Source organism: Microcebus murinus, chromosome 10, assembly GCF_040939455.1.
Source record: "Microcebus murinus isolate Inina chromosome 10, M.murinus_Inina_mat1.0, whole genome shotgun sequence".
NCBI lineage: Eukaryota > Metazoa > Chordata > Mammalia > Primates > Cheirogaleidae > Microcebus > Microcebus murinus.
Window position 1 is genome coordinate 89,312,277 of NC_134113.1, and position 27,787 is coordinate 89,340,063.

Genomic DNA, 27,787 nt, shown 5'->3' on the forward strand with positions numbered 1-27,787 from the left:
TGCTTTTTCAATGAGAGGTAACCTGCGAGGGGTGGAGGTAAACGAGGGTCTCCGTGGGTGGAGACGCGGAGAGGGGTGGGGCACGGAGGGAGGAGGGCTACGAGGACCCTGAACTTGGCCGCTGCAGCACCTGCCAGGGCAGGATGGGGGCCTGGAGAAGCACGTGAAGAATCGGGAAGGAGTTTGGAGCCCAGGTCCCTGGGAGGGCAGACACAGGTCTGGGGCGAAGGTGCTAGCAAGCTCCCCACCACCGCTGGCTAAATCCTGTCCGGCTGAGAATCTGTTTCCAGGTCCCCAGAGACTTGGTGAGACTCAGAATAAGAGGAGGGGACGGCCGGGTGCCCGCAGCCCGGCTCCCTCGCCGGACCCCAGCGGGAGCCCGGAGGAGGCGGGGCGCGGCCCCTGTCGCACCCGGCCGGTTCCTGGCCGCCTCCCCGCGCCCCTCCCCGCGCCCCTCCCGGCCGCCTCCCCGCGCCCCTCCCCGCGCCGCCTCCCCGCGCCCCTCCCCGCCCCTCCCCGCGCGCCTCCCGGCCGCCTCCGCGCGCCCCTCCCCGTCGGTTCCTGGCCGCCTCCCCGCGCCCCTCCCCGCGCCCCTCCCGGCCGCCTCCCCGCGCCCCTCCCGGCCGCCTCCCCGCGCCCCTCCCCGCGCCCCTCCCCGCGCCCCTCCCCGCGCCCCTCCCCGCGCCCCTCCCCGCGCCCCTCCCCGCGCCCCTCCCCGCGCCCCTCCCCGCGCCCCTCCCCGCGCCCCTCCCCGGCCGCCTCCCCGCGCCGCCTCCCCGCGCCCCTCCCCGCCCCTCCCCGCGCGCCGCGCCGCTGGGCGGAGCCGGAGGAGCGCCCGCCCCGCCGCCAGTGCGTCCGGAGCGCGACGGCGACAACATGTTGGGCATGATCGGGAACTCGCTGTTCGGGGGCGTAGAGACATGGCCTTGGCAGGTCCTGAGCAAAGGGGACAAGGTAGGCCCGCAGGGCTGCCGAGGACCTGAAGGACGGCTGCGCCCCGCCCCCAGCCTGGCCGGGCTGGAGGGGTCCGAGGGGCGCGTGGGACGCGAACGCGCCCGCGCTGTGCGTGCGGGCTTCTGCCGGGCACGACCCTCCGCCGCCCAGCACCCGGGCTGGGAAGGAGGACAGCGAGACAGCAACAGTTCAAGGGGCACAGCTGGGGGCGCAGAGGGGAGAGGGTGATCTGTGGGGAGAAGCCTGGCGAGTCGGGCGCAGCCTGTTGAATGCCGTCATCCACTGAGACGCCCTGAACAGTTTTGGTTTTTGAGAGACACTCGGTGGCAGAAATGACTGACAATAGCCCTGTTTTGTTGGCAAGAAACTACCCAGTCCCGGAAGACTAGGTACAGTAATCCTCCCTCTTACCTGCAGTTTCAATTACCAGAGGTCAACTGCCTCCAAAAACTATTAAACAGAAGATTCTAGAAATAAAACAATATCTAGGTTTTCAACTTTGGGCCCTTCTGAGAGACTTGATGAAATCTCGCCACCTGGGACCTGAATCCCCCCTCTGTCCTGCTCATCCAGGCTGCGTATGCTGTCCCCGACCCCCGCTGAGTCGTTTAGTCCAGCTGGGTTATCGGATGAGCTGCCCTGGTTTGCAGTGTTTGTGTTCACATAACCCTTATTTTACCTAATAGCCCCGAAGTGCAAGAGGAGGCATAACAGTTGGGTTTTTTTTTCTGTTAATATTTTTTCTTATTGATTGATTGATTGATTGATTGAGACAGTCTCACTCTGTTGCCCGGGCTAGAGTGCCGTGGCATCAGCCTAGCTCACAGCAACCTCAAACTCCTGGGCTCAAGCAATCCTTCTGCCTCAGCCTCCCGAGTAGCTGGGACTATAGGCATGTGCCATCATGCCCGCCTAATTTTTTCTATATACTTTTAGTTGGCCAATTAATTTCTTTCAATTTTTAGTAGGGATGGGGCCTTGCTCTTGCTCAGGCTGGTTTTGAACTCCTGACCTTGAGCGATCATCCTGCCTCGGCCTCCCAGTTTGCTAGGATTACAGGCATGAGCCACTGCACCGGACCAACAGTTGTTCTAATTGTTCTGTTTTGTTATTAGTTATTGTTGTTAATGTCTTACTGTGCCTAATGCATAAATTAAACTTTATCATAGGTATGGGGAAAATGTAGTGTATACAGACTTTCAGGTATATCCTCGTTTCAGGCATCCACTGGGGACCTTGGAACTCATCCCTGAGGATAAGGGGGACTACTGTATAAAAGAACAAGATCTGTGCTGCAGAGACGTAAAATGTGCCAGGCAGGGAGCACAGCGGGAGGGACTGTCAGTTTTGCCAGGGACCACAATAAGGCCTTCACAGGAGTCTTGAGCTGGGCCTTGGGGATGTGTAGGAGGGCACAGGACAGAGAATGGTGTGCACAGAGGCCCAGAGCTGTACCATGGATTTTGGCCAATAGATCTGTTGGAGTTGGGCATCTGGAATATAGAATGAATAAGGACAGTGTAACTGCTGTATTCTCCCGAGTTTACATGAATCCTCACACGGACAAATTGGACTGCACTCCTGAAAACACGGAGTCTGCTACTAGGTTGTGATCTCCTGCAGACGGGTTCTTAGGACAGGAGCTCTGTGCACCGCCACTGTGTATGGGGCTCCCAGCATGGCGCCCCACTTGTTAAGAACCCTGTTGCCTGGAGGCCAAGTTCTGGTGCCTACTGCCAGGATCATCACCCAAAAGCCTCCGGCCGGACTCTTCAGGCAGCCAGAGGCCTTTCCCATCTCAGTTTTTCCAGCTCCATGTAGAATGAGCAGTTCAGCCCCATAGATGGTCACACATCCGAATGCCCGCAGCAGCCAGGCGGGTGATGGACATGAGCGAAGCTGGCTGTTTCAGACTCTAAGGCCCGGTGGGGACTGAGGCAAATCAGAGAGAGCACTCAGGTCCCCGCTACTAAGGGCCACGCCAGCCAGTGTTGCCCAGTTTTGAAGGAAAACCAGATATCCAGATTCTTCATGTAAAATCTCCCAATTTAAAATTAATTAATTCAACAACCATTTTTTGAGTGCCAGCTGTGTGCCAGGCACTCTCCTAGGCATTGGGGATAAAGAGCGAAGAAAAGCAGGAAAAATCCCTGCCCTCGGGGAGCTCCAGCTCCCAGAGAGCGTTCCTGTCTGCAGCGGAGCGGGGCTCACTTAGTCTTTCTGGTTAATGACGACGGCGAATGCAGGAGGAGGGTCTGGGCTGGTCTGTGGCCTCTGCCCTCTGATTCCTTCCTCTGCCCTTCCCTGTTCTGCCGTCTGTCTCGGTGTGGCATGGGGGCTGGCCCCTGTCGGCTGTTTCCCAGGCTGTGTCACCTGGCTCCTAGCTAGGTGTGCCCCATGGGAGATAGGAAAAAGGGAGAGACCAGAGTATTTCTCCCCATTCCTTCCCCTCCCCTGTCAGGGCTGTACTCCTGCAAGCTTCTCTGTGGCTCCAGCTACACAGGCCACCATGGTTCTAGCTTCCACTGGGTGACCCAGGTATCTGATCTCAGGTAACAGGTAATTCTTCCGCCATCTCTCCTAAGGTGCTTGTTAACCTCTAGGTCGCTTCCCTGTCTCCTTTCTGGTACCTCAGCCCTTTTATTATCTGTGTAACCAATTCCTTGCATCAAGGTTCCTCTGTTCCAAATACTGTAGTACTTTCTGTTTCCTGTTAGCCTCTTATTGATACAATGTCACCTGCCACTAATGTGGTACCTCTGGAATAAGTGCAGCTCCCTGATAAACATCTTCCCTCAACATTGAATGGGAACATGGGGCCATATGGGATATTGTTATCAGGCTGAAGCAAATCATATAACCTGAATGAGCCTCAGTTTCTACAGCTGTACAATGGGTACAAAAATATCTTTCTCATCTACTTCCAGAATTACTATGAAAAATTAAGTTCTTTTAAAATATTTTATAAACCAGTATGCTCTACCAATATAGTAATAGCCATATGTCAATACTCATCTCAACTTCACTCTTAACTCACAGGAAAACTTAGCCTTTCTGAAGCTAATCGTGAAAGAAAATAATCATATCTTAATAGATTGTTTTAAAGTTTAAATGATATAACCAATTATAAATTATTCAACAGAATACCTAGCACTTGGGCACAGTAACAACGGTTAGCTTCCCCTTACTTTTGCAGGTTCCTTTGGATAAGTTACTTAACATCTCAACTACAATGAACCTTCAAATTTCTTAACTCTAAGATGAGAATGACAATGCCGATGTGACAATTAATTAAATAACCAAAGATATTTATAAACCTTTTTTTTTTTTTTGAGACAAAGTCTCACTTTGGTGCCCTGGCTAGAGTGCCGTGGCGTCAGCCTAGTTCACAGCAACCTCAAACTCCTGGGCTCAAGCAGTCCTGCCTCAGCCTCCAGAGAAGCTGGGACTGCAGGCATGCGCCACCATGCCCAGCTGATTTTTTCTATATATTTTTAGTTGGCCAATTAATTTCTTTCTATTTTTAGTAGAGACGGGGATCTTGCTCGTGCTCAGGCTGGTTTCGAACTCCTGACCTCAAGCAATCCACCAGCCTCGGCCTCCCAGAGTGCTAGGATTACAGGCGTGAGCCACTGCACCCAGCCTATAAACCTTTTTTTTTTTTTTTTTTTTTTTTTTTTTTTTTTTTGAGACAGAGTCTCTTTGTTCCCCAGGCTAGAGTGAGTGCCGTGGCGTCAGCCTAGCTCACAGCAACCTCAGACTCCTGGGCTCAAGTGATCCTTCTGCCTCAGCCTCCCGGGTAGCTGGGACTACAGGCATGTGCCACCATGCCCGGCTAATTTTTTTATATATATATATCAGTTGGCCAATTAATTTCTTTCTATTTATAGTAGAGACGGGGTCTCGCTCTTGCTCAGGCTGGTTTCGAACTCCTGACCTTGAGCAATCCGCCCGCCTCGGCCTCCCAAGAGCTAGGATTACAGGCGTGAGCCACAGCGCCCGGCCTTAAACCTTTTTTTAATATGCAAATTCAGGATGTTATTATTTCAAAGAGAGCCTCCACCTGAAATTCTGTCTCTTACTCTGACAGAGAGTCTGTGTCAGAAACTCTTGTCCACTCTCCTAGGCTAGTGGATTGCATACCACGTGCCCCGCATAGCATGGGCTTTATGCTCATCAGATGTTTCCGGGCAGTTGTCAGGGAGACCAGCGCTGCTGCAGAACTTATCAGGTGCCTTCCTCGTTGCTCAAGGAGGGAGGAGGGTAGACAGCTCTCTGTTGGATTGGTAGGTATCGTGGATGCTCAGAGCAGGACTGATATTAATAACTGACATCCTTATCGGTTTTGTGTCCAGCCTGTGCACATTGGCTAGGACCTGATAGCCACCACTTGGCGACTGTATCTTGGGCATGTTACTTAACTTCTCGTTCTCCAGTTTCTTCTGAAAATGAAGATTAACACATTGACTGCCACACTAGCAAAAAAAAAATTTTTTCCCCTTGGGGCCACAGTATCTTATTACAAAAATAGAATAAAAACTTTGAAAACAAAATGATCCTTTCTAAGTTAAAGAAAAACTTAATGAAAAATGAAATTTATTGACTATTGATTTAATTCATGTTTTTAGAATTAATTTGTCAATATTAATTGTAACAATAAGAACATCAACAAGTAAGATTTTCACAAACCAACTGCAGGGTTTTGCCCACATTTAGCTTCATGAGGCCCCGGGCTCAAAACTAGTGTGAGTTAAATACAACTCACGTGGCAGTTAATGTGTTAAAGCGCACTAACTTCTTCACAGGGCTGTTGGAAGAACTGAATGAATGAATCCATGTACAGTGCTTAAAATAACACCAGACACATGGAAAGTACTCTGTTAGGGTAATTATTATGATCAGTCTTTTCCTGTAATGAGAATGGAGCTTCCAGAATCAACATAACATACCTACCACATCGAGTGGCAAGAAAAAAACCGACCTTGCAGAGGACTTGCAGATCCAGTAGCAAGAGGCACCTCTGTCTGAAACTTGGACTTGACCAAGGTTCCCATGAATGTTGACAATTGGTGTTTGTGGCCATAGGCCAAAGTCCTCATCTAGTACGTGATTGGGAGCATAGGCTACCTGGTGAAGGAGGGCTGTTATTATGTTCTATCACAGGCAAATGCACTAAAAATGTCAAGTTTTAAGAATCAAGACTGTGTTAATATAGGTGCTTTATTCTTTGCAGAAATAGAAAACTCTGGTTAAATTTAAATAGAGCTCCCTGGAGAGCTAGAATAGATTTAAAATATCCACCTCTCAAACCTAAATTTTCACAGTGTTCCAGAGGTTCAAATGAGAGGCTATAGATGCAGATGCTGTAAAAACAGGTGGTCCCTGCAGTGGAGCTGGTTTAAGACATTGTGGCCCAGCTTTCTTGCAGAAGATCTTGTCAGCTGAGGTTCTTTTTTTTTTTTTGAGACAGAGTCTCACTTTGTTGCCCAGGCTAGAGTGAGTGCCGTGGCATCAGCCTAGCTCACAGCAACCTCAAACTCCTGGGCTCAAGCAATCCTCCTGCCTCAGCCTCCCGAGTAGCTGGGGCTACAGGCATGCGCCACCATGCCCGGCTAATTTTTTCTATATGTATTAGTTGGCCAATTAATTTCTTTCTATTTATAGTAGAGATGGGGTCTCGCTCTTGCTCAGGCTGGTTTTGAACTCCTGACCTCGAGCAATCCTCCCGCCTCGGCCTCCCAGAGTGCTAGGATTACAGGCGTGAGCCACCGCACCAGGCCAGCTGAGGTTCTTATCTCTCTGCCTGTCTATGGCTATTGCATTCCTTGTCACTAGAGTTAAACCAGGTTTCTTTCATTCTGCAGCCCTCCTTTCCCACAAGTATTAGTGGAGTGCCTGCTCTATGCAAGACACAGAGAGATGGGGTGGTGAAGAGTAGGGGTGGTCCCTGACCCCATGGGGCTATGATTGGGGGTGGGGGTGGAATCCATTATTATTCAATTGTAATTACAGTAAGTACTGTGTTGTGAAAGTGTAAGGGCCTGTGTGAATATCATGGGAAGCTGTTTTAAATTAGAATCCTCCCTGAGGAAGTAACTTTTAGGTTGGGACCTGTGGGATGAGTAGGAAGTCGTCAGGAAAGGCAGGAGAGCACTCTGGGCAGAGGAAGCAGCAGGTGCAGATGCCTGGGCTGGGAGTGACCATTGCATCAACGGAAAGAGCAGGAGGCCACAGAGGCCGTGCTCGGGGTGTGGCTGGCAAGGTAGGTGGAAGACAAGTCGTGCCTAGATCATCAAGGGTAGGCCAAGAACTTGGGGAGTGAAGGCTTTTAGGCAGGGGTTAGATTGGGATAGAAGGCTCCGTGTGCTCGCTGGGCAACCTCCACCTCGTCCACAGCCTTGGTCTCCCACATTGATATCTCTGTGCCAGTCTCCTGCAGAGCCCCAGACCTGGGTGTCCAGCTGCCCAAGGGACAGTCTGCTCCTCTGTATCAGGGAGCGGCTGGACTGACGGATATGTCAGAGCCTTTCGCTTTCAGAGTTCGTAGAGAGGGTCGCTCAGGAGGAGGTGGTGGAATTGAGTTAAGCCTTAAAGGGTAGAAGACTTACTGAGGGGTCCTTGGCACTCTGAATCATGTCAGATTCCTTTCATGGCAGCCTTCCCTTCCTTGCTGTGGACTTTCCACCTGGGGGACAGGCTGCAAGCACAGATCACTGAGCCATTCCTTAGAGCTCATTTCTGCTCCAGGGAGTCCTCCACTCAAGACTCGGACATATTTGCAAAATCCTATGTTTAGATGGCAAAAGTCACTTGAACTATTAATAACTTAGGGTAGGTGAAACTGACTTGCTATCAGGTCACTGTCATTGGACTAATGCTTATATACATATATTTCTTTCTTTCTTTTTTTTTTTTTTTTTGAGACAGAGTGTCACTCTGTTGCCCGGGCTAGAGTGCCATGGCGTCAGCCTAGCTCACAGCAACCTCAGACTCCTGGGCTCCTCCTGCCTCAGCCTCCCGAGTAGCTGGGACTACAGGCATGCACCACTATGCCCAGCTAATTTTTTCCATATATTTTAGTTGGCCAATTATTTTCCTTTCTATTTTTAGTAGAGACGGGGTCTCGCTCTTGCTCAGGATGATTTCAAACTCCTGACCTTGAGCGATCCGCCCACCTTGGCCTCCCAGAGTGCTAGGATTACAGGCGTGAGCCACCGCGCCCGGCCAGCTGAGGTTCTTATCTCTCTGCCTGGCTGGACTAATGGTTATAAAGTCCAACTCCCCACAACAGCCTTTGAATTCTTCCGGGATCTGGCCCCTGCCAGCACCTCTGGACGCCTCCCTTGTGTGCCCTGTTTGACAGTCTTCACTCCAGCCGCATGAACTGCCTGTATTTGTTCCTGTCATCATACTGTTCTTGATCTCTCCTCCTTTGCTCTCATGCTACCCACTACCTGGAATCCCCTCCCTAAACTATAGAAGCATTTACAACATCATGTAGTAATTTGTGTAATTCTTCCCTCCACTCTCCTAATTATCTCCATTGTGTTAATCTCCAAATCTGTAGCACCCAGCAGAAGTTTTCAATAATGTTTATTCAGTGAATCCATGGAGCAGTGACTGAATGCCCAGTTGGGTGATCCGTAAGGACTGACCTACCCGAACATGTCCGCAAATACACCAGTGCCCCAGACTAACCTGAGTAGTCCTCCTCTGTCCCCCTGCTGCCCTGGCACTCCTACCCCTTAGACATATGATCAGAGGACAATCTTCTGTGTTCCTGGCTCCCCTCATTACACCCTGCCTTTCCTGAAGTCAGAAACCAGGTCTTCCATCTCTGTCTTGTATCATCTGGGGCAATACTCAGCACATCGTAGACGCTCAGTAGTTGTTGGTTGAATAAGCAAAAGAAGAAAAGAAAGACCCAAGGAAAGAGCTGGTTGGCTCTTTCTCCAGTAAGATCTGGTCATCGGTTTTCCCATTTCTAAAAGAAGTAACTGCATGAGGCTGGGTGTGGTGGTTCACTTCTATAGCACTTTGGGAGGCCAAGGTGGGAGGATCACTTGAGGCCAGGAGTTTGAGGTTACAGTGAGCTATGATGGCATCACTGCACTCCTGCCTACGTGACAGAGTGAGACCCTGCCTCTAAAAAATAAATAAATAAGAAGTCACTGCATAAAATGACTTCTGATACCTTTGTTCTGAATTGGACCTGGGGATACAGATGTCTGCCCCAAATATCTAATGCAGTGGCTAAAGAGAGGTTCAGATGTTCACTTCACCCCCTCATAGCTGTAGACAGTCTTGCAACAAGTATTAGACTGGAGTTTGGGGAGTGGAATTTTTGTTTTCAATTTCACCATTTAGTAGCTGTGTCATCTTGAGCAACTCAATCTCATTTCTTCATTTCCTCTTTGGTAAGATTAGTTAGATCGATGAACTTTAAAACCTCTTTCAGTGTCGAAATCCCGTGATTCACGGAGTAGCATTTCTGGAATTTAAAACATTACAAGTGGCAAGCCTCAGTAGGGTCTCTCGAATGGAGGGGGAGTTCTGGAATTCTCTGCTAAGACGGACAGAGCCAGAAAGAGTAGAACAGCCTGATTTTGCTGGACAGTTTGCTCCTGCAGGCTTATTGGAGTGTCAGACAAGTGGAGGGCGTTGCAGCAGTCCTCGGAGTCATAGGCACAGTGCCCCAACGTCAAGGCCGATTTGCTGCCCCCGATTCTTGGCCTGGTGCAATTCCCCTACCCCATGTGAGGGCCGTTTAAATACGAAATTGGCACTCGGGTTTGCTTTCAGATTTCCCTAGCCTTTCTCACTACTCTCCTTTAATTTTGCATTACAAAAACAGTAGGTAGTTTTGTATTCCAAATATAACATTATAATATTAAATATGTTTGTTCAGACTGCACTGGCCGCTCGCCCCATACGCCTACCCTCCTCCACAGATTCTTCAAGGGAGTCACACCCTCATCCCTAGTTGGCAATCTCCAGTCTAGGGAATTATAGGAAAACCTATTCGACCAGCCTGGGGCATCAGGTTCCCTATCCTGTGTCTGTTTTTCATAATCATTAGGAGAGACAGCTCCTTAATCAAATAAATATCTATTGAGTCTGTAACATGTAAAGCGCTGTGGTATAGTTCCTGTCCACAAAGACTTTATTGCAGATTTTATAGACTACAGTAGTGTTCCATTACCAGACAGTAAAATTAATATAGACCAACTTTTCTTTTTCTAGTGGAATAGAGTAAAATTCACTCAGGTAGAGTAGAAGGGAAGAAAACAGGATAGGAAAAAAAAGTATCAGAATGTACCCCATTCATAAGAGTAAAGTATTATGTTTTGAAACGTTGTTTCAATAAGTATAAATTCATGATAAGGCATATATGTTTTGAAGCTTTGTTTCAATAAGTATAAATTCGTGATAAGGCATGATATAAAAATATTTTCCTTGCTGTGGATTGTGATTTTTCTTTTGCCTTTGGAATCAGAGTCTCACTCTGTCACCCCAGGTAAAGGGAAGTGTCCTCACTATAGCTCATGCAACCTCAAACTCCTGGGCTCAAGCGATCCTCCTGCCTCAGCCTCCCAAGTAGCTGGGACTGTAGGTGAACTCCTGAGCTTAAGCAATCCTCCTGCCCCGGCCTCCCAGAGTGCTAGGATTACAGGAGTGAGCCACTGCACCTGGCTGGACTGTAATTTTTTAAATGTTTGAAAAACACTATCTTACCATATATCCAAGGATACAAAATTATATGAGACTTCACATGGTGCAGAGGGGCCGGGGTGCTGAGGGAGAGCTGGAGGGGCCTGTGAGTCTAAACACCAGGGAAAGGGCAGACACTCAGTGTAGACAGTGGCACGAGGGGAAGGAAGAAGGATTTGTGCAGAAAGAAACAGTGGAGTTGAGTGTTAGGAGCATGGGGAGGCTGTGATTTAGTGATGTAGGAGTTAGGGGAGGATGTTATGTCTGGGAGCACAGTGTGGACAGAACTGCAGTTGGCCCTGCATATCTGTGGGTTCTGGATCTGTTTTCAGCCACCGATAGAAAATGTTCAAAAAAATAGTAGTACAACGATAAAAAATAAAACGAATAAACAACATCGTATAACAGCTATTTACATTGTATTAGGTGTTATAAGTAATCTAGAGATGATTTAAAGTACACAGAAAGATGTGTAAACACTATGCCATTGTGCATAAGGGTCTTGTGCAGGTGTCCTCAAACTACGGCTGTGGGCCACATGCAGGCCGCCTAGCACATTTATCCGGCCTTCCTGATTTTTTGCCACCGCTGCCTGTCCTGCTTAGCAGCCGACTCATCCCAGGCCCACAGTGCCCACTCTCCAACAGTCTGAGGGACAGTGAACAGGCCCGCTATTTAAAAAGTTTGAGGACCCCTGGTCTCGTTCATCTGTGGATTTTGATATCCAAGAGAGTCTTGGATTCAATCCCCCATGGATGCTGAGAAACAACCGTACTCTGTTTCTTCTTCTTCTTTTTTATTTTATTTTTTTAATTTTTTGAGATAGAATCTCGCTTTGTTGCCCAGGCTAGAGTGAGTGCCGTGGCATCAGCCTAGCTCACAGCAACCTCAAACTCCTGGGCTCAAGCAATCCTCCTGCCTCAGCCTCCCGAGTAGCTGGGACTACAGGCATGCGCCACCATGCCCGGCTAATTTTTTCTATATATATCAGTTGGCCAATTAATTTCTTTCTATTTATAGTAGAGACGGGTCTCACTCTTGCTCAGGCTGGTTTTGAACTCCTGACCTCGAGCAATCTGCCCACCTCAGCCTTCCAGAGTGCTAGGATTACAGGCGTGAGCCACCACGCCCGGCCTTTTTCTTCTTGAATTGCAGCACTGCTACTAGAACTAGGCTAATCTTGGCGACTTCACATTTCTTATGGGATTGTTTTTGTTGTATTTTTTTGTTTCCTCCCTTCCAGGTTTTTCTTCTCTTTTTCTGGATCTTGTATTATTCAGATGTCAGATCTCCTGGCTCAATCCTCTGATTTTTTTTTTTTTCTATTTCTGACTTCTTTTATTTATTTTTGTTTGTTTGTTTGTTTTTTGTTGTTTTTTTTTTTGTTTTTTTGAGACAGAGTCTCGCTTGTTGCCCAGGCTAGAGTGAGTGCCGTGGCGTCAGCCTAGCTCACAGCAACCTCAAACTCCTGGGCTCAAGCAATCCTGCTGCCTCAGCCTCCCGAGTAGCTGGGACTACAGGCATGTGCCACCATGCCCGGCTATGACTTCTTTTAGTTGACTTTATGCAAGATTCCCTTCAACTTTATCTTCCAAACTTTGTAGTGAATTTTTCATTTCTGTTATCATATTTGTAATTTGCAATAGCTCCTTTGATCTCTAAATGTTTCATTTTTATAGCATTTTGGTGTTTTGGGATGTAATATCTTCTCTTATGTTCCTGAGAATATCAATTATGAAAAGTTTTTTCTACTTCTGATGTTGTCTCTACATTTATAAGAATCCCAGGATGTATTTCCCATGGCCTTTGATTCTTGAGCCTGTCCCTTCTGCCCCCGTCACCAGACCGGTTGTGGAAAGTTTCTTAGCAGCTTGTACCTCTTGTCGCGGAACGATTGCTGCTTCTAGAGATGTCCCTCTTAGGCACTGTGTCTTCTCTCTCTCTAGGAAAAGGTCACCTATGAGGAAAGGACCTGTGAGGGCGGGAAGTTTGCCACCGTGGAAGTGACTGACAAGCCTGTGGATGAGGCTCTGCGGGAGGCAATGCCCAAAGTCGTCAAGTACGTGGGAGGCACCAACGACAAGGGTGAGTTCCCTGCAGGACGTGGCCCTGGTCTCCCTTCGTCAGAAAGAAACACAAGGAAGGGGCTACAAACTACCCATTTCGGTGGCACACGAACTTCCTGCACCGTGCACACAAGAGCTCCTCGCAGGCAGCTCTGGGGAAGCCACTCCTGCCCCTCACGTTGAGGTGTCCTTGCTCACCGTCTCTGAATTCATGCCTTGCTCCCAGGTCTGGGGCCGTTTGCTCTATTTTTGTTTCTCAGCCTTACAGTGTTTACTGTGGTTTCGGATTGGTTGACCGGGTGAGGAACCCACAGTAAGCCGAGCCACAGTGCAAGGCAAGGTGCCATCTGACGTGTGACCTCCAGCACCCGGCTGGGAAGCCCCAGCACCGGCCCGGGCAGCTCCGATTCTGCAGGGTACTGAGGCTCAGTGCAGCAGGCAGGGCCCAGACCCCGTTCTGGCAAACAAAGGGTCTGAGAATTCTTAGGCCGTCCTGCTCTTGCAGACTTGGCAGTTCTTGCTGACTACCTCCCTGTTTTCAAAATGATAGGCCTAAAGTTTCATGAAAGGTATACCCGTTAGCACGTAAACCGTACTTAAATAGGAGTTTGTCTCTTAAGAAGCTTTCAATTTGGGCGGCTCTTTGGAATCATTGCAAACCGAAAAATGGGTCAGAACCAAGGTGAGAAAAGAGATGTATTTAATTTTTAAGATATTTCTCCAAGCTAATCATTTAGAAAGTTAGAAATTGATATTAGCCTTAATAGCATTTTCTATAGGACCAAAGTAATCAGGCATTGGAAGATGAGTTGACCAGTAGGAGGTCAAGAAGAAATCTTTGCCTTCTTAACACTGTCATAATGTTTTTAATATGTAAATATGTATAATAATTATAAAACTCATTAAAGAAAATCTTGAAAATAACAAAACAGTATCCCTAATCCCTCCCCCATTTTAATATAATCATTGTTGTCTTTTGACTAGATTTCTTTAGAGCTTTTTAATGTAATCTTAGTATTCCTACAATTGCATATCCTGCTTCTGTTATTTATTATTTCATAATTATTTTCTACTACTGCTAAATAGTCTTCTTAAGCATAATTATTCATATCTACATTATGCTGCATCATGTGCCTTTAATTTACTTGGACATATTACTGTTTTGAACAGAATTATAAATTCTGCTACAATGAATGTCCTATTACCTATAGCCTTTTCCATATTTTGGATTATTTCCTTAAAATAGATGTTTAGATAGGAAATAAGTAGGTACTGATAATATACAGTGTTGATATATATTGCCAGATAATTTTCTCAAGAGTCATACCACTATAGTCCTACTTCCAAGGCATAAAAATAAAAGGTGTTCATGTATGTCTCACTATGGTGGCTTTGGTTTTTTTTCTTTTTTCTTTTTTTTTTTTTTTTTTTTGAGACCAGAGTCTCACTCTGTTGCCCAGGCTAGAGTGAGTGCCATGGTGTCAGCCTAGTTCACAGCAACCTCAAACTCCTGGGCTTAAGCAATTCTCCTGCCTCAGCCTTCCGAGTAGCTGGGACTACAGGTGTGTGCTACCACACCTAGCTAATTTTTCTATTTTTAGTAGAGACGGGGTCTTGCTCTAGCTCAGGCTGGTCTCAAACTCCTGACCTCAATCCATCCTCCTCCCATCGGCCTCCCAGAGTGCTAGGATTACAGGTGTGAGCCACCACACCCAGCCCTCACTGTGTATTTTTAAACACCCGAAATGTTCATTGTTAATGTCAAGAATAAAAAACATGGCCCTGGAAGAAGAATGAGACTGGCGTATCTTCCCCAGCCCTGAGCAAGCACTATGTGTTTTTACATTTTCAGGAGCTTGGATGGGGATGACAGTCCCTATTTCCTTCGCCGTGTTCCCCAGTGAAGATGGCTCCCTGCAGAAGAAAATAAAAGTCTGGTTCCGGATTCCAAACCAATTTCAGAGCAACCCGCCAATCCCCTGTGACGAAAGCATCAAGATCGAGGAGCGGGACAGCATCACCGTCTATTCCACGTAAGGGGAACGCGGCTCTGGGCTTCCCAGGCCGGCGCTCAGTTCATTCCCATAACCTCTCCTCGCAGCATCTCCAGCGAGCATGCGCCCTGAACTTCTGTGGTCGCTGAATTAATTTAATTAATTAAGACTTAGTTTCTCCATCTGTTAAGTGTAATTTAAGTAGGAAATTCTGAGTCCTGATGGTTTCTCATTTTGATTTCTGCAGGTTGCAGCATACTAACATTTGCATTTTACCTGAATAAGTGCCTTAGCCAGTTGCCAAATTGGTGGTTCGGGAGAATAACCCCATAGCTTGAGCTTAAGGTGAACGCTGCATTAGCCACGGCAGGGCTCTGGGGGATGCAGCAGGTATCTAAGTCAGACTGTGGTGTGGGTGGTGGACACGTGGGAGGCCACGAAGGGCTGGGGATATGGGATTTCCATCCCATGCTCCCACCCTTTGAGTGCTTTCGGCAGGGAGCATCTGCCAGAGCTGGGCTCCCACCCTCTTGTTGTTCCTGCTCTGTGGTTCTTTGAGCCGAGCACACATCCATCCCATTGTCATTCTGTCCCTGTCGCCAGGACCTCACTGGGGGTCATGTTCCCCAGGCCGTGGAGAACAGCAGGTGCAGACACTTGCACGTTTCTATCCTTTGGTCTCCAGCTTCCTCTTGGAAACCAAGTCTCTTCTAGATCATTGATGACTCCCCATTTGTTAAAGTCCTACTATGTGACAGGCACCAAAGCACACAGGGGAAGATTAGGATCTTCACCAGAAGTAACCATAGGTGGCAGCTGGAACAGGAACAAGCTCATGAAAGATAAATATACACATGACTTTGCACTGGATGAAGTTTTGGTCCACTCCCAGGGACCTCCAGACTTAGTCATTTGGCTGCCCTGCTCCAACTCTGCACCTGAGCTTTCCCTGGAGCTGTGTGAAGGTGCTGGGAATGTGAGCCTCGCTGCTGTGGGCAGCCAGGGGACCGTAGGGCCTCCCCGAGGACAGTGAATGTCATGCACCTGGGAGCTGGAACCAGAGCCTCAGTTCCAGGCTTCTTCCGCAGTCCTCACTCTGACTCCGCAGCTTTGCCGCAGAGGCTGCAGAGAAAGCAAACTCACTGCACGGTGTCTTTTCCTCGGTTGGGCGAGCGAGGCACCCAAGGTGCAGACCATAAGGGAATGCTCACTCTCACATCGTCCAAGTGCGGGGTGGGCACTGGGTGTGAGCGTCTCTATAAACCTTGTGGCTGGGTGTCTGCTGGTCTCACCCTAGCACCTGCCGTCTTTTCTGTTCTCGTTCCTGTGCTTTGGGAAGTATCCAGGTGTGATACACTGAGCAGGCGTTTTATAGTTCGAATCCACCTCTGCTACTCACTAGCAGGATGATGCTTGGGAAGTTAGCCTCTGTAATACTTAGTTTCTCCATCTGTTAAGTGTTGATAAAATAACCTCGTGTGTGTCGGAGTGGGGCATATAATATAATCTCATAGGATTATTGTTAAAGAGTATCTTTCAGTATTTATTAAGATACTATTTATTTATTTATTAATTGGAGACGGGATCTCACTATGTCGCCCAGCTGGAGTGTAGTATCACGATCATAGCTCACTGCAGCCTCGAACTCCTGGGCTCAAGTAATCCTCCCACCTCAGCCTCCTGATTAGCTGGGACTACAGGCATGCACCACCATGCCCAGCTAATTTTTTTTAAATTTTTGTAGTGGGGGGGGGGGGAGGGCATTTATGGAAACCTTAAAATCTGTACCCCCATAATATGCTGGAAAAAAAATTTTTTTTTTTGTAAAGACAGGGCCTCACTGTGTTGCCCAGGCTGGTCTCGAACTCCTAATCCTCCTGCCTTGGCCTCCCAAAGTACTAGGATCACAGGGGTGAACCACTGTGCCCAGCCTAAGATACTATTTATAAGTTACTTAATGTTTATGACCTGTAGCGGGTTTCAAAACTTAACTCCTTCTCTTTGCTCATTCTTATTTCATAAGCAATGACACTGGCATAATTGAATCAGTTCGCAAAAGACTTCAGGCAGGTGGGGCTAAGTTTCCAATCATTTGCTTTATCAGATCGAGAGTATTGAGGTGGTACAATTTTTTTCTTCTGTCTTTAACTTTGTAGTGTGGAAATTTTCAAACATTACGGAGAGGTGGAGAGAGTAAGATAATGAAACTGTATGTACCCATCCCCGACCTGCAATGATGATCAGCCCAAGGCTCTGTCACTGTGTACCTTCCCAGCTTCTAGCCGGCCCCTACCCTGGAGCATTTTTAGGCAAATTCCAGACATTATATTGTTTCATTCATAAATATTTTGGTGTGACTACTGAAGATTTAAAATATATATATAATCACAATACCTTATTTCTCTAAAAATGTTTACAGTAATTCATTAATGTTATGATGGTATAAAATATCCATTGTTAGACTATCTTATAATTTGTTTTAACATTCTGTTTGAATCTAGATTCAATGGAGGTCGATCCATTTCAGTTGGTTTCCACAGTTTTAAGTTTTTATGAATCTGTGAATGTCTTCACCAATGCACCCCTTCATTTTCCCTTGCCATTTAGGGATCGTTGGTCCTGTTCTTTCCCCCAGTCTGGATTTTGCCGATTGTGTTTCCATGGCATCTTGCCATGATCCTCCTTCCCTGTATTGCCTGTAAATTAGGAGTTGGAACTAGAGATGCGATCAGATTCAGTTGTTTGAGTTTTGGGTGGGAACATTGCCTGGGCGGTGGGGTGTACCTCCGTCAGGGGCTCCGAACGCCTGGTTGCTTCTCGTTTTAGTCACCGTGGATCATCGTTGCCTGGATGCCTAGTGTCACAGGAGGTTGTAAAATGATAATGTTCTCTGCTTTTCCTTCTTCGTTTATTAGTTGAAATACTTCAGTGAAGAGAAACTTCCCCTCATCTACTGTTTGGTTTCCCTGAGTCTTATAGAAAAAGTAAGACACATACTTAATACCTTCTCTTTATTGACCAGGTTTTTTTTTTGTTTTTTTTTGAGACAGAGTCTCGCTTTGTTGCCCAGGCTAGAGTGAGTGCCGTGGCGTCAGCCTAGCTCACAGCAACCTCATACTCCTGGGCTCAAGCAATCCTCCTGCCTCAGCCTCCCGAGTAGCTGGGACTACAGGCATGCAACACCATGCCCAGCTAATTTTTTCTATATGTATTAGTTGGCCAATTAATTTCTTTCTATTTATAGTAGAGACGGGGGTCTTGCTCTTGCTCAGGCTGGTCTCGAACTCCTGACCTTGAGCAATCCGCCCGCCTTGGCCTCTCAGAGTGTTAGGATTACAGGCACAAGCCACCGGGGCCGGCCTATTGACCAGTTTTTAAAATAACAATTTCATTCCTCAACATCCTTTGAAGGTGAGGTGGTCTGCACCTCTGTTTTATGAGTGTAATTATAAACACAAGAATTTAAACATATTTGATATGTTTCGGTTTGTTGCAGTTATTCTTACTGAAGCTCAAGTTGTCCTAGCTTTGACCATTGGGAGGCTCTTCAAGTTGGAATCTCAGTCCTTTTGACACAACTCTGGAACTCTTTGGTAGCATCCTTGCTTTATGATGTGACAAGACATTTTGAGCACATCTTAACATTTCTTGCTCAGAGCTGGAATTAGCCATTTCTCTAGGAAACCCTGGTTCCTTATGGTGGGGAAAGGTATCTATTTAAAGGGAAATATTAAATCCAGGTCTGTGGCAATTTTCTTTTAATTCTCTGAAATCTAAACAGATGAAAGTGCCAAATAATGGTGTCTAACCTGGCTCTGTGAAATGTTTTTCACTTAACATGTAGTTCTAATTTAGCATGTGATCATTCCCCAGCTCGCCACTAGGGGTCACTGCGCAGTCAAGTGTGTGTCTGAAAGTACCCTATGGTAATTCGCGCTATTTCTGATTCAGTTGAAAGCAGCGTTAATGAGCCGGTAGAAGGCAAGTGTGCTGCTTCAAATGCAAAAGTGCTCTTTCAAATAATGCAGATAGTGCATTAGATGGCAAAATTAATTCTAAAATGAAAGCCTTGCATCCTTAATTCAGTCTTCCTTTTTTTTATGACCTTGTGAAGGGATGTCTACAAAGGGATTATACATTTATTAGCAGTATTACTTATTAGTGCTGTTTGGATGAATAGAATGCTGTGGAAAGAATAACACTATCAGAATATTTTTCCCTCGGTGTTTGCTTGTCTAAAAAAGAAAAAAATAGAGATGAAAAATAATAAAATAAAAAAAGAGAGAAATAAAAGAATATTTTTAGTATTCATGAGAGGCAATAGAATTGTCCTCACACTTAGGCCAGTGGGAATGTTCTAGACCACTGTCCTCACTCGGTGGTCTATAAAGGACACTTAGGTTAGAACTGGGCCTTCTTGGCTCATTTCAACACCGGGTTCTCAACGGAGACCAACAGCAGGAGAGTTTTGATGGTTTTAATGAAACTTTCACAGTTTTGATGGGAAATGTCTGGGTATAAAAGAAAGAGTTGAGAACTAGGGGTTCATTGTCAGGGTGACCCAAAGCTTCAATCCCAGCTGATGCCTGAATGGCTGGCAGACCTTTGGCGTGTTACCAAGCCTCGCTGTGCCTCAGTTTCCTCATCTGTAAGATGGGGATAAGAGTACCTAGCTTTCAGGGTTGAGGGTAAGGATGGAAGTCTGATAATATCTGTAAATGCCTGTGGAATCTCAGCAGGAGGTTGACACTTAGTAAACTTTAGCCCTTTCTCCTCTTCCTGGCTTCACCTTCCTTGAGAATTAAATGAGATTTTGCTAGAATTAACAACAACAAAAAAATCAAAGTTACAAAGATATGCTTCGAACCTTGACTCTAATAATTATGAGTTTTATATCTTTGGGAGATATAAATCTTTGGGAGATATAGTCTTTGGAAGATATATCTTTTATATCTTTCTGAGTCTCAGTTTTCTCATCCATAGAGAAGGATGTATTATGCATTATCGTGAAGGCCAGTGACGTTGTGCATGTGAAGAAACTTTGTCAGCTGTAGGCACCGAGAGGTTGCTGAAGTTATTTCTCCTCCACATGACCATGCCCTCGTGAGGGCCACTAGCAGCTTGGGGAGTTCAGCCTGGAGGAAAAGAAGTTTGGAAGAAAGAGCCCGTCCGCTAAACCCTTAGGCATTGGCGCATTACTGCTCAGGAGATCTGCAGACCAGTGTTGGCCAGGTTCCTGCCAGCTTCTTAGATGTTTCGTCCCTTGTTTGTAACCACAGGAGTTTGGGCCGAGGGTTTTCAGTCTTATACAGCACCTATTTGTTCCACTCCTTTATTTCCATTGAAAGGGGCCTTGACTGGCCATTCTGTCATCAAAAATGGCACCTTGTCCCTCTCTGTCCCCTTATCCTGCTGTATGTTCCTTTGCATCACGTATCATCACTTGCATTATATGTGTGTTTGTTCATTTATTTATCGTCCTCTCTCCCGCTAGCACCCAAGTCAGTGCTCAGTAGGAAGGTGGTGAGTGGGTAAATGGATGCAAGGTCTTGGTCCTTGCCTCTCCTGTGTGTCTCCCTCTCCCTGCTGTCTCCCCTAAAGATTTTGGTCCCCTCGTTTGGCTTCAGCTAGGCCCTCTGTGTTGGTAACTCTGCAGCCTGACCCGTGTCTGCCTCCCTTGAATGTCTTATCCCATCAGACTCAACGTGGAGACTGAGGCAACGTCATGGACCCATTTGTTCGTTCGTTCCTTCATTCAAAAGAGAATGGATTCAGTGTTCGCCCACTCCGAACCAGGAGCTGTTTTAGGTGCTGAAGACATAACAGGGAACAAAGTCTCTGCCCTTAAAAGTGGGGGAAATTTTACTGGGAAAAAGAGTAGAAAAACAAAAACAAAAACCTCAATGCCTGAAGATAGTTAAGGACTATATTGTTCCAGAGATGAAAAAAAAAAAAAACCCCTGGTATCTGTGGATTGAAATTATAGGCATATTTCTAGGCAAAAATAAACATTCTGGCATAAGATGTCTAGCAGTGAAATAGACATTATGAAGGAATGAAGTCCTTGTTCCCAGAGGGATTGAAGCACCAGCCGGAGACGTGTGACAGTTATACCATGTGACATTTGTACTAGGTGGGAAGTGGGGACCAATTTGATAAACATCTGTGGAGTATCTCTAATATTTAATCCACCTCACCTCTGAAAGCCTTGCCAATGATAACACTTTGTCTCTAAGCCTAATTAGTCACCACTTTATCTCCTCCCACAGCTGTCAATTGTCTCACGAGTCTTTTATAATCTCACACTAGACAGGGGCTTCAGGCGCCATTTAAACCATATGGATGATGCCGGGTCAGCGGGTCCGGCCCATGTCTCCAACTCCCTCCTCAAGCGTCTCCCAGCTCAAGGTGCCCGAAAGAGAACTCAGATTTCCTCCCGAAATCCGAACCCTCTCTGTGTTCTCCCTCTTACTGTGGTCTCCTCCTTCCTCCTACCCAGCCAGGTCAGGTGTCATGCTGACTCCTTCACCTCCCACATCTGATCATCGGCCCAGTCCCCGTTAGCTCCTGGCTGCCTCTTCCTTCCCACCATCACAGGCCGATGTCGCCTCTTGCCGGAGCGATTGCAGTGGCCTCCTGATTGGTTTCAGGTTCTCCCGCCTCTACCCCTCCTTGGATTGTCCTTTTAGCACCACCAGCCTGAAGCTCAGGACCACTCACACCACCTCCCCCTGCTCAGAAACGGAGCCTCCCAGGAGGCTGCTCAGCTCTGGCTGGGGCCCTCGGGCTGTCCCTGACCTTGGCACACGTTAGGGTTTGGACCAAAGCTCAAGCTAGGATGGAGACACTCCACTCCCTTGAGGAGACAGGTGGGTAAACTTTGGGTCCCCCCAATGTTTAACCAGGCAGGAAAGCCTAGTAAAAATGCCTTGTCAAAGCACAACAGAGCCCCATTTCCAACTGTCCTCCAATCTCAGAGCATCTCACCCGCTGCCTCCCAACACGCCCTCCCCTCTGCCCTGGACATACATCCACTTCAGACCTTCGCCCATATTCCCCGGCTCTCTGCAGCCCCCTCCCCTGGCTCTGCTTGCTCGGAGCTCCGTGAGGACAGGAACGCTGTCGTGCCGTTCATTGCCAGCATCAAGAAGGTGCTCAATAAATGCCTAATATCATGTCTTCCCTAATACTGCTTCTTCATGTTCCAAGTCAGAACTGATCATTCCTATTCCCTGCCCCCAGAACATTCTCTTTGTGCCTTCCACCTGCATTCCAGTCTTTCCCTGTGCCAGCATTATCTTTGCGTGTCGTGTTTCTGTCCTGACTGCTACGCTTACACTTCGCAAGGGCGAGGAGGCGTCTGTATCGTCCCAAACCCTGGCGTGTCTGGCTGTGCTGTGTGCCCAGTGACATTTAGCTCGGTAAGCGCTGGCCCCGCCGGGCTGAACGAAACGCTCGTTGTGTTCAGCCTTTTTTCCAGTTGCCACGAGGCTGTCAGTTCGTAGTCTGAGGCTGGTTTCGCCTGGCACAGGGCTGCGTGCACGGGCGACTCCCCACTGGGTTGTGTTGACCTGTTGGCTGTTAAAGTTCCAGGCAGAATTGGACAGTCAAGCCCAGTCATACCATTTCTCTTTCTTCCTCACTGTGCCTGCACCAGACACTCCCTGGAAATAACACGTTAGGGTTTTCTGCCTCTTTGGACCCAAAGCCCCTCCCTCTGTCATCTCCCATTCTAACCCTCCCAGCCCCCTTTGGGTTTCTGGAATCTGGAGCATATGTGCACACGTGTGTGTGTGTGCATGTGAGAGAGCACGCGTGTGTGTGCGTGTGCGATTTCTCAGTTCCCATGGTAACCAAATTCTTTATTCGGAATATGGAGCTCTGACCTTGGGTGACATAAAATACAGCTCCCTGGAGGAGAGCTTCTTTGAAGATGAGGGATTAGATGGAAACGTATTAACAGGCTCACAAAAAATAATGTGCATAGTTTGTATTTCCTTTTGGGACCTCAAAGCACTTTACGAGCATCCCTGACCTCACGCTCAGCATGCTCGCGAGCTTGGGGAGCCGCGGGCGCTTGCTCATCCCGCGTGTACAGGTTGGGGGCTGAGGCAGGAGGGAGAGAGGCAGCTGGTCCGTGAACACAAGCTGAGTCGGCCAGAGCTGGGCTCCTTTATGCTCCTGGGAGGGTTTGGTTTCCTGGCATGTGTGGGGCTCTGTGGGGGGAGGGCGGGGGGAGGCGGTTGACTTAGCAGAGCGGGGAGCACATGTGTCTGTCCCACAGCCCCCCCAGCTGTGTGTTTTCCAGTACAATGCTCCCATGATGAAGCAATAGGGAAATTTTTGTCTTCATTACAAGCATCTCCGTCTGCCTGGAAATAAATAGCAAGAGTCAAGGGTTTTCCAGAAGGGAATTTTAGGAACCCCTGAATGATGACATTCTCCATTATGCTCTCTACTAGTGTCTTTGTCCTTCTTAGACAGCCCCTTCTCAGTGTCCCTTGCCAAGTCCTCTTCTTCCACCCACCACTTAGGTATTAGGATTCCCAAGAGCAATTAAAATTTTTTTAGAGACAGGGTGTCATTCTGCCACCCAGGCTGGAGTGCAGGGGCATGATCATAGCTCACTGCAGCCTCAAACTCCTGGGCCCAAACGATCCTTCTGTCTCAGCCTCCCAAGTAGCTGGGACTGCAGGTGTGCACCACCACACTTGGCTAATTTTATTTAGTTTTTGTAGAGATGGGATCTCAGTATGTCCAGGCTGGTGTTGAACTCTTGGCCTCAAGCAATCCTCCTGCCTTGGCCACCCAAGTAGCTGGGATTACAGGTGTGTGCCACTGTGCAAATGCACCACTGTGCAAAGAGCGACCTTCTGACCCTCTGTCTGTGCATCTCTCCCTCGTATCACTCCTTACCATAACTATAGCCAGTACCTGCTCACTGGGGCTCCCAGGTTCTCTTTCCCTAGATCATCACTTTCTCCAATCGATGGCTCTGATGCCAGTTCTGTCCCAAGTCTTTTTTTTTTTTGAGACAGAGTCTCACTCTGTTGCCCGGGCTAGAGTGCCGTGGCATCAGCCTGGCTCACAGCAACCTCAAACTCCTGGGCTCAAGCGATCCTACTGCCTCAGCCTCCGGAGTAGCTGAGACTACAAGCATGCGCCACCATGCCCAGCTAATTTTTTCTATATATTTTTAGATGTCCAGCTAATTTCTTTCTATGTTTTAGTAGAGATGGGGTCTCGCTCTTGCTCAGGCTGGTTTTGAACTTCTGACCTTGAGCAATCCTCCCGCCTTGGCTTCCCAGAGCTGTCCCAAGTCTTAAGGAGACACACATTTATGTATTCAGTAATTGGCGCATGAATGCATTTCACAGAGGCACCTTAATATCAACATGCCCCCAAACCAAACCCCTATATACCCCTCCTGTTCACAATCCCTGTTCTGGTCAGAGGCATCTGCCTCCACCTGGAGGCTTAGCTGGGAGCCCCTGAGAGCCCTGACTCCTCTCTGTCACCTCCCCTCCTCTGTCCAGGCCGCCATCCTTGGCTGTCCCTGTGCTCCAGCGACTCCTCATCTCTCAGTCCTTTGCCACTGCTCCGTCTCTCCACTGCCTTCTGAACACAGTCTGTCCTACTTTAAAGCCCTTTCATAGGGCCCCTGTGCATCTAGGATCTGGTTCAAATGCTTTAGCTTGGCGTTCAAGGCTCTTGCCATCTGGCTCCAGCCGATGCACTTGTCCTGTTTGCGTTCCCACCCAGGCCCTGTAGCACACGCACAGACATTTATTATGCAAGTGAGTGAGTGAGTGAGTGTGGGGGCAGACAGACTCATTGAAACATTTAACTCACTAGTAGGTCTTAAGTGCTATCATCTTTGGGTTTGCCAACCTGAAGGCAGTCACTCTTATTGTTTCTTTCAGAATCATTCCTTAGCTGAGGGGTCTAACACGTGTTCAGCACTGTGTTAGGTGCTCACGATACAGCAGTGGGCAAAATGACAAAAATCTCTGCCACTGTGGAGCCTGTATACTACCAGGGGGACACAGACCATAAAAATGAACATAGTAAGTAAAGTGTATAGTGTGTTAGGTGCTGATAGGTGCTGTTTAAAAAAGGAAAGAGACTGGGCTCAGTGGCTCACACCTGTAATCCTAGCACTCTGGGAGGCCGAGGCGAGAGGATCGCTCAAAGTCAGGAGTTCGAAACCAGCCTGAGCAAGAGCGAGACCCCGTCTCTACTAAAAATAGAAACAAATTAATTGAACAACTAAAAATATGTAGAAAAAATTAGCCGGGCATGGTGGCACATGCCTGTAGTCCCAGCTACTCGGGAGGCTGAGGCAGAAGGATTGCTTGAGCCCAGGAGTTTGAGGTTGCTGTGAGCTAGGCCGATGCCACGGCACTCTATCCCGGGCAACAGAGTAAGACTCTGTCTCAAAAATAAAAAATAAAATAAAATAAATTAAAAAAGGAAAGAAAGAAAAAGTAGAACAAAGGAAGGAGACTGGGAATGGGGTTGGGGCGTGGGGTTACGAGTTTTGAGAGCAGGCCTGTTGAGAACATGAGAATTGTTAGCTGAGCCGGTTCCTGGTACTACTTTAGATGACCATCATGTCCTCCAGCTCAGAGTCGGGGAATTGAAAGGCTGTTCTGAGCAAATCGCAAAGTAACAATAATAGCTCCGGCTTGCTGTGAGCTCACTATGTCACAGGCACCAGGCTGAGCAGTTTACACAGTCTTCTCTTTAAACTATACAATAGCCATCGAAGATTGATGCGGTCACCATCCTGCTGTAACAGATGAAGGACCTGAAGGTTTGAGAAATCAAAGAATTTGCCCAAGATCATAGTCCTGAAAGGGCAGAGCTAGGATCTGAGCACACATTAGCCATTTTGCCTCCCACTGATGGGTGAAGAGATCTGGGGACCAGCTCTTTGGACCTTTACAAAATCAGTACTTAAAGAGCCAGCACTGTCCCTTTTCAAGGAGCACAGCTCAGGGTCACGGCAGAAGTGGGGAGCACTGCACACCTGCTCCCCATCCAGCGTCTGCTTCATTTTGGACAGAGGTTTTTGGTCTAAAGATATTCTTTGTAAAAAACAAAACAAAACAAAACAAAAAATACTCCATTGTCTTTCAGGCTTTTATTGCCAGAACAATCCTTCCTGAATGTTCGTTCTCTGTCTCTTAATCCATTTCCTCTTATTTGAGCCTCAGTGAAGCTCTAGCCCAACTGTCTTCATCTGCCTTAAGATCTTTCTTCAGTGTGTTTGAAGAACCGAGCCTCCTCTATTCGAGATTGGTCTCGGCTCCATCCATGCTCTGTAGCTGTGGTCTAGACGTTAGAATAACCAATTTCTTGCAAATGCAATCCTGGGTGTTTTCACCTCGGTGATCCTGTACCCAGCGTGCTGAATGCTTGCCGAGAATGACTAACCACTCATAAAAGAGCAAAGCGTGATTCAGAGGGCTCCACCAAAAGTAACGCATTATTTGGCCTAATCTCGGCCTGGTGCAAATTCAGACTTTTGAGTCATAAAGCTCATTAGAAATGGGGATGTATTTGACTCTAATAAAGATTTTAGCGCGACCCAGATTTAGAGTGGCATGTTTAGGGCAGGCTACGGGATGAACTTTGGAACGGAGGCAGATGACATAAGAGGGAGAATAGTAATCTTGAAAAGAAAGGCTTTATTGGTTCTCTGTCCCCAAGTTCTGCCATCAGGAGAAATGCCACATTTAGAAAATGTCTCCTATTCAGGCTTTCATGATTTGAGCAGAAGGAGGGATTCATTACGAGTGATCTCTTTATTTGGGGCATGTTTAAAGCTTGCACAGGGTCCCTCCCGAGACTTCCCTGGGTCCTCGCCTTCGTTAGCTCTGGTATCCAGTGAAGCTGCTGCACATGTCACTGCTGCGAAGTGCGGGGTCCTTACAGCTGCTCTGCCGTGGAACGAGCATCAGCAACCTCACTTACGCCGCGGTTCCGCCCTAACCCCACTTTGTTCTTCCTTTTCCCCAGACGGGTGGCGGAGGCAGAGAAGAAGCAGGGCTGTAGAGGGAGCTAGAGAGAGGGGAGAAGGCGCGGCCGTGGGGCAGCCAGCGCACCGTGGCCGTGGGAGACTGCAGGAAGGAAAGGGAAGCTTGCATTTAGTGGGTGACGACTGTGTCTCAGGCCCTGTGTCAGTGTTTTCACATCCATTATTGCATCTGATGCTCGAAACCACTTTGGAGGAAAGAGAAAATATGTCCTCTTTTAACAGATGAGGAAACTGAGGCTCAGAGAGGTCAAATCCACCCGTGCTTGGGAAGTGGCGAATCCGTCCCCCATGGCACCACTGTAGCGTGCTTGCCCCAACAAGCATGGTGAGGGACTCCTTTGTTCTAATGATTCCGCCTCTCTCAGAGGTCACGTCCTCTCCTGACCAGCCCTTGCTCTTGTGTCCCCAGGCAGTTTGGTGGTTATGCCAAGGAAGCAGACTACGTGGCTCACGCTGCCCAGCTGCGTGCCGCCCTGGAGGGGACAGCCTCCTACCACAAGGACGTCTACTTCTGCACCGGGTACGACCCTCCCATGAAGCCCTACGGGCGGCGCAACGAGATCTGGCTGTTGAAGACATGAGTGACACGCTGGGCCGGGAACTCCCTGGAAGTGTGCCTCTGTGTCCCCGACTGGGGGGGGGGGGGCGGTGGGGACGGTGCACCCTGAGTTCCAACAGCAATCCCAACTTAACCGCCTTCCCTTCAAAGCCATCTCCTGCCAATTTTCTGAAATAAGCATGTTCCGTACTACTGAGGCTGTTCGAAGCATGGTGGGAAATAATACAGCCAGGACAGGCAGCATCCTTCTCACTGATTCAGAAAGTTCTGTGGTAGACCAGAAAACCCTGTCAGCATTTTCCCAGCCATCTGGGTCACTAAAAACTGATTTTTAAAAAAAATTTTGAATTTGTATTTTTGTCATTGAGGGACAACTGTGATTTGTGCGTGATCTCTCCTCTGTGATTCTTACAACAGCTTTGTCTAAAAAGAAAACAGAAATAAAAATCTTTGACTTAAA

General features: G+C 47.8%; 1 protein-coding gene across 1 annotated transcript; it reads left to right on the forward strand.

Moving 5' to 3' along the window:
• Positions 1-809: 809 nt before the first annotated feature.
• HEBP1 (heme binding protein 1) lies at positions 810-27,787 on the forward strand. The gene is made up of 4 exons (XM_012774419.3): positions 810-954; positions 12,612-12,750; positions 14,584-14,764; positions 27,178-27,787. The coding sequence occupies exons 1-4, from the start codon at positions 877-879 to the stop codon at positions 27,347-27,349; spliced, it is 570 nt and encodes a 189-aa protein (XP_012629873.3). The 5' UTR covers positions 810-876; the 3' UTR covers positions 27,350-27,787.

Bases quoted from the DNA above. Each gene is read 5' to 3' on its own strand.
- HEBP1 (XM_012774419.3), top strand. From the start codon at position 877: ATGTTGGGCATGATCGGGAACTCGCTGTTCGGGGGCGTAGAGACATGG. The intron at 12,751-14,583 runs GTGAGTTCCCTG...TTACATTTTCAG, and splicing joins GGGAGGCACCAACGACAAGG to GAGCTTGGATGGGGATGACA. The intron at 14,765-27,177 runs GTAAGGGGAACG...TTGTGTCCCCAG, and splicing joins AGCATCACCGTCTATTCCAC to GCAGTTTGGTGGTTATGCCA.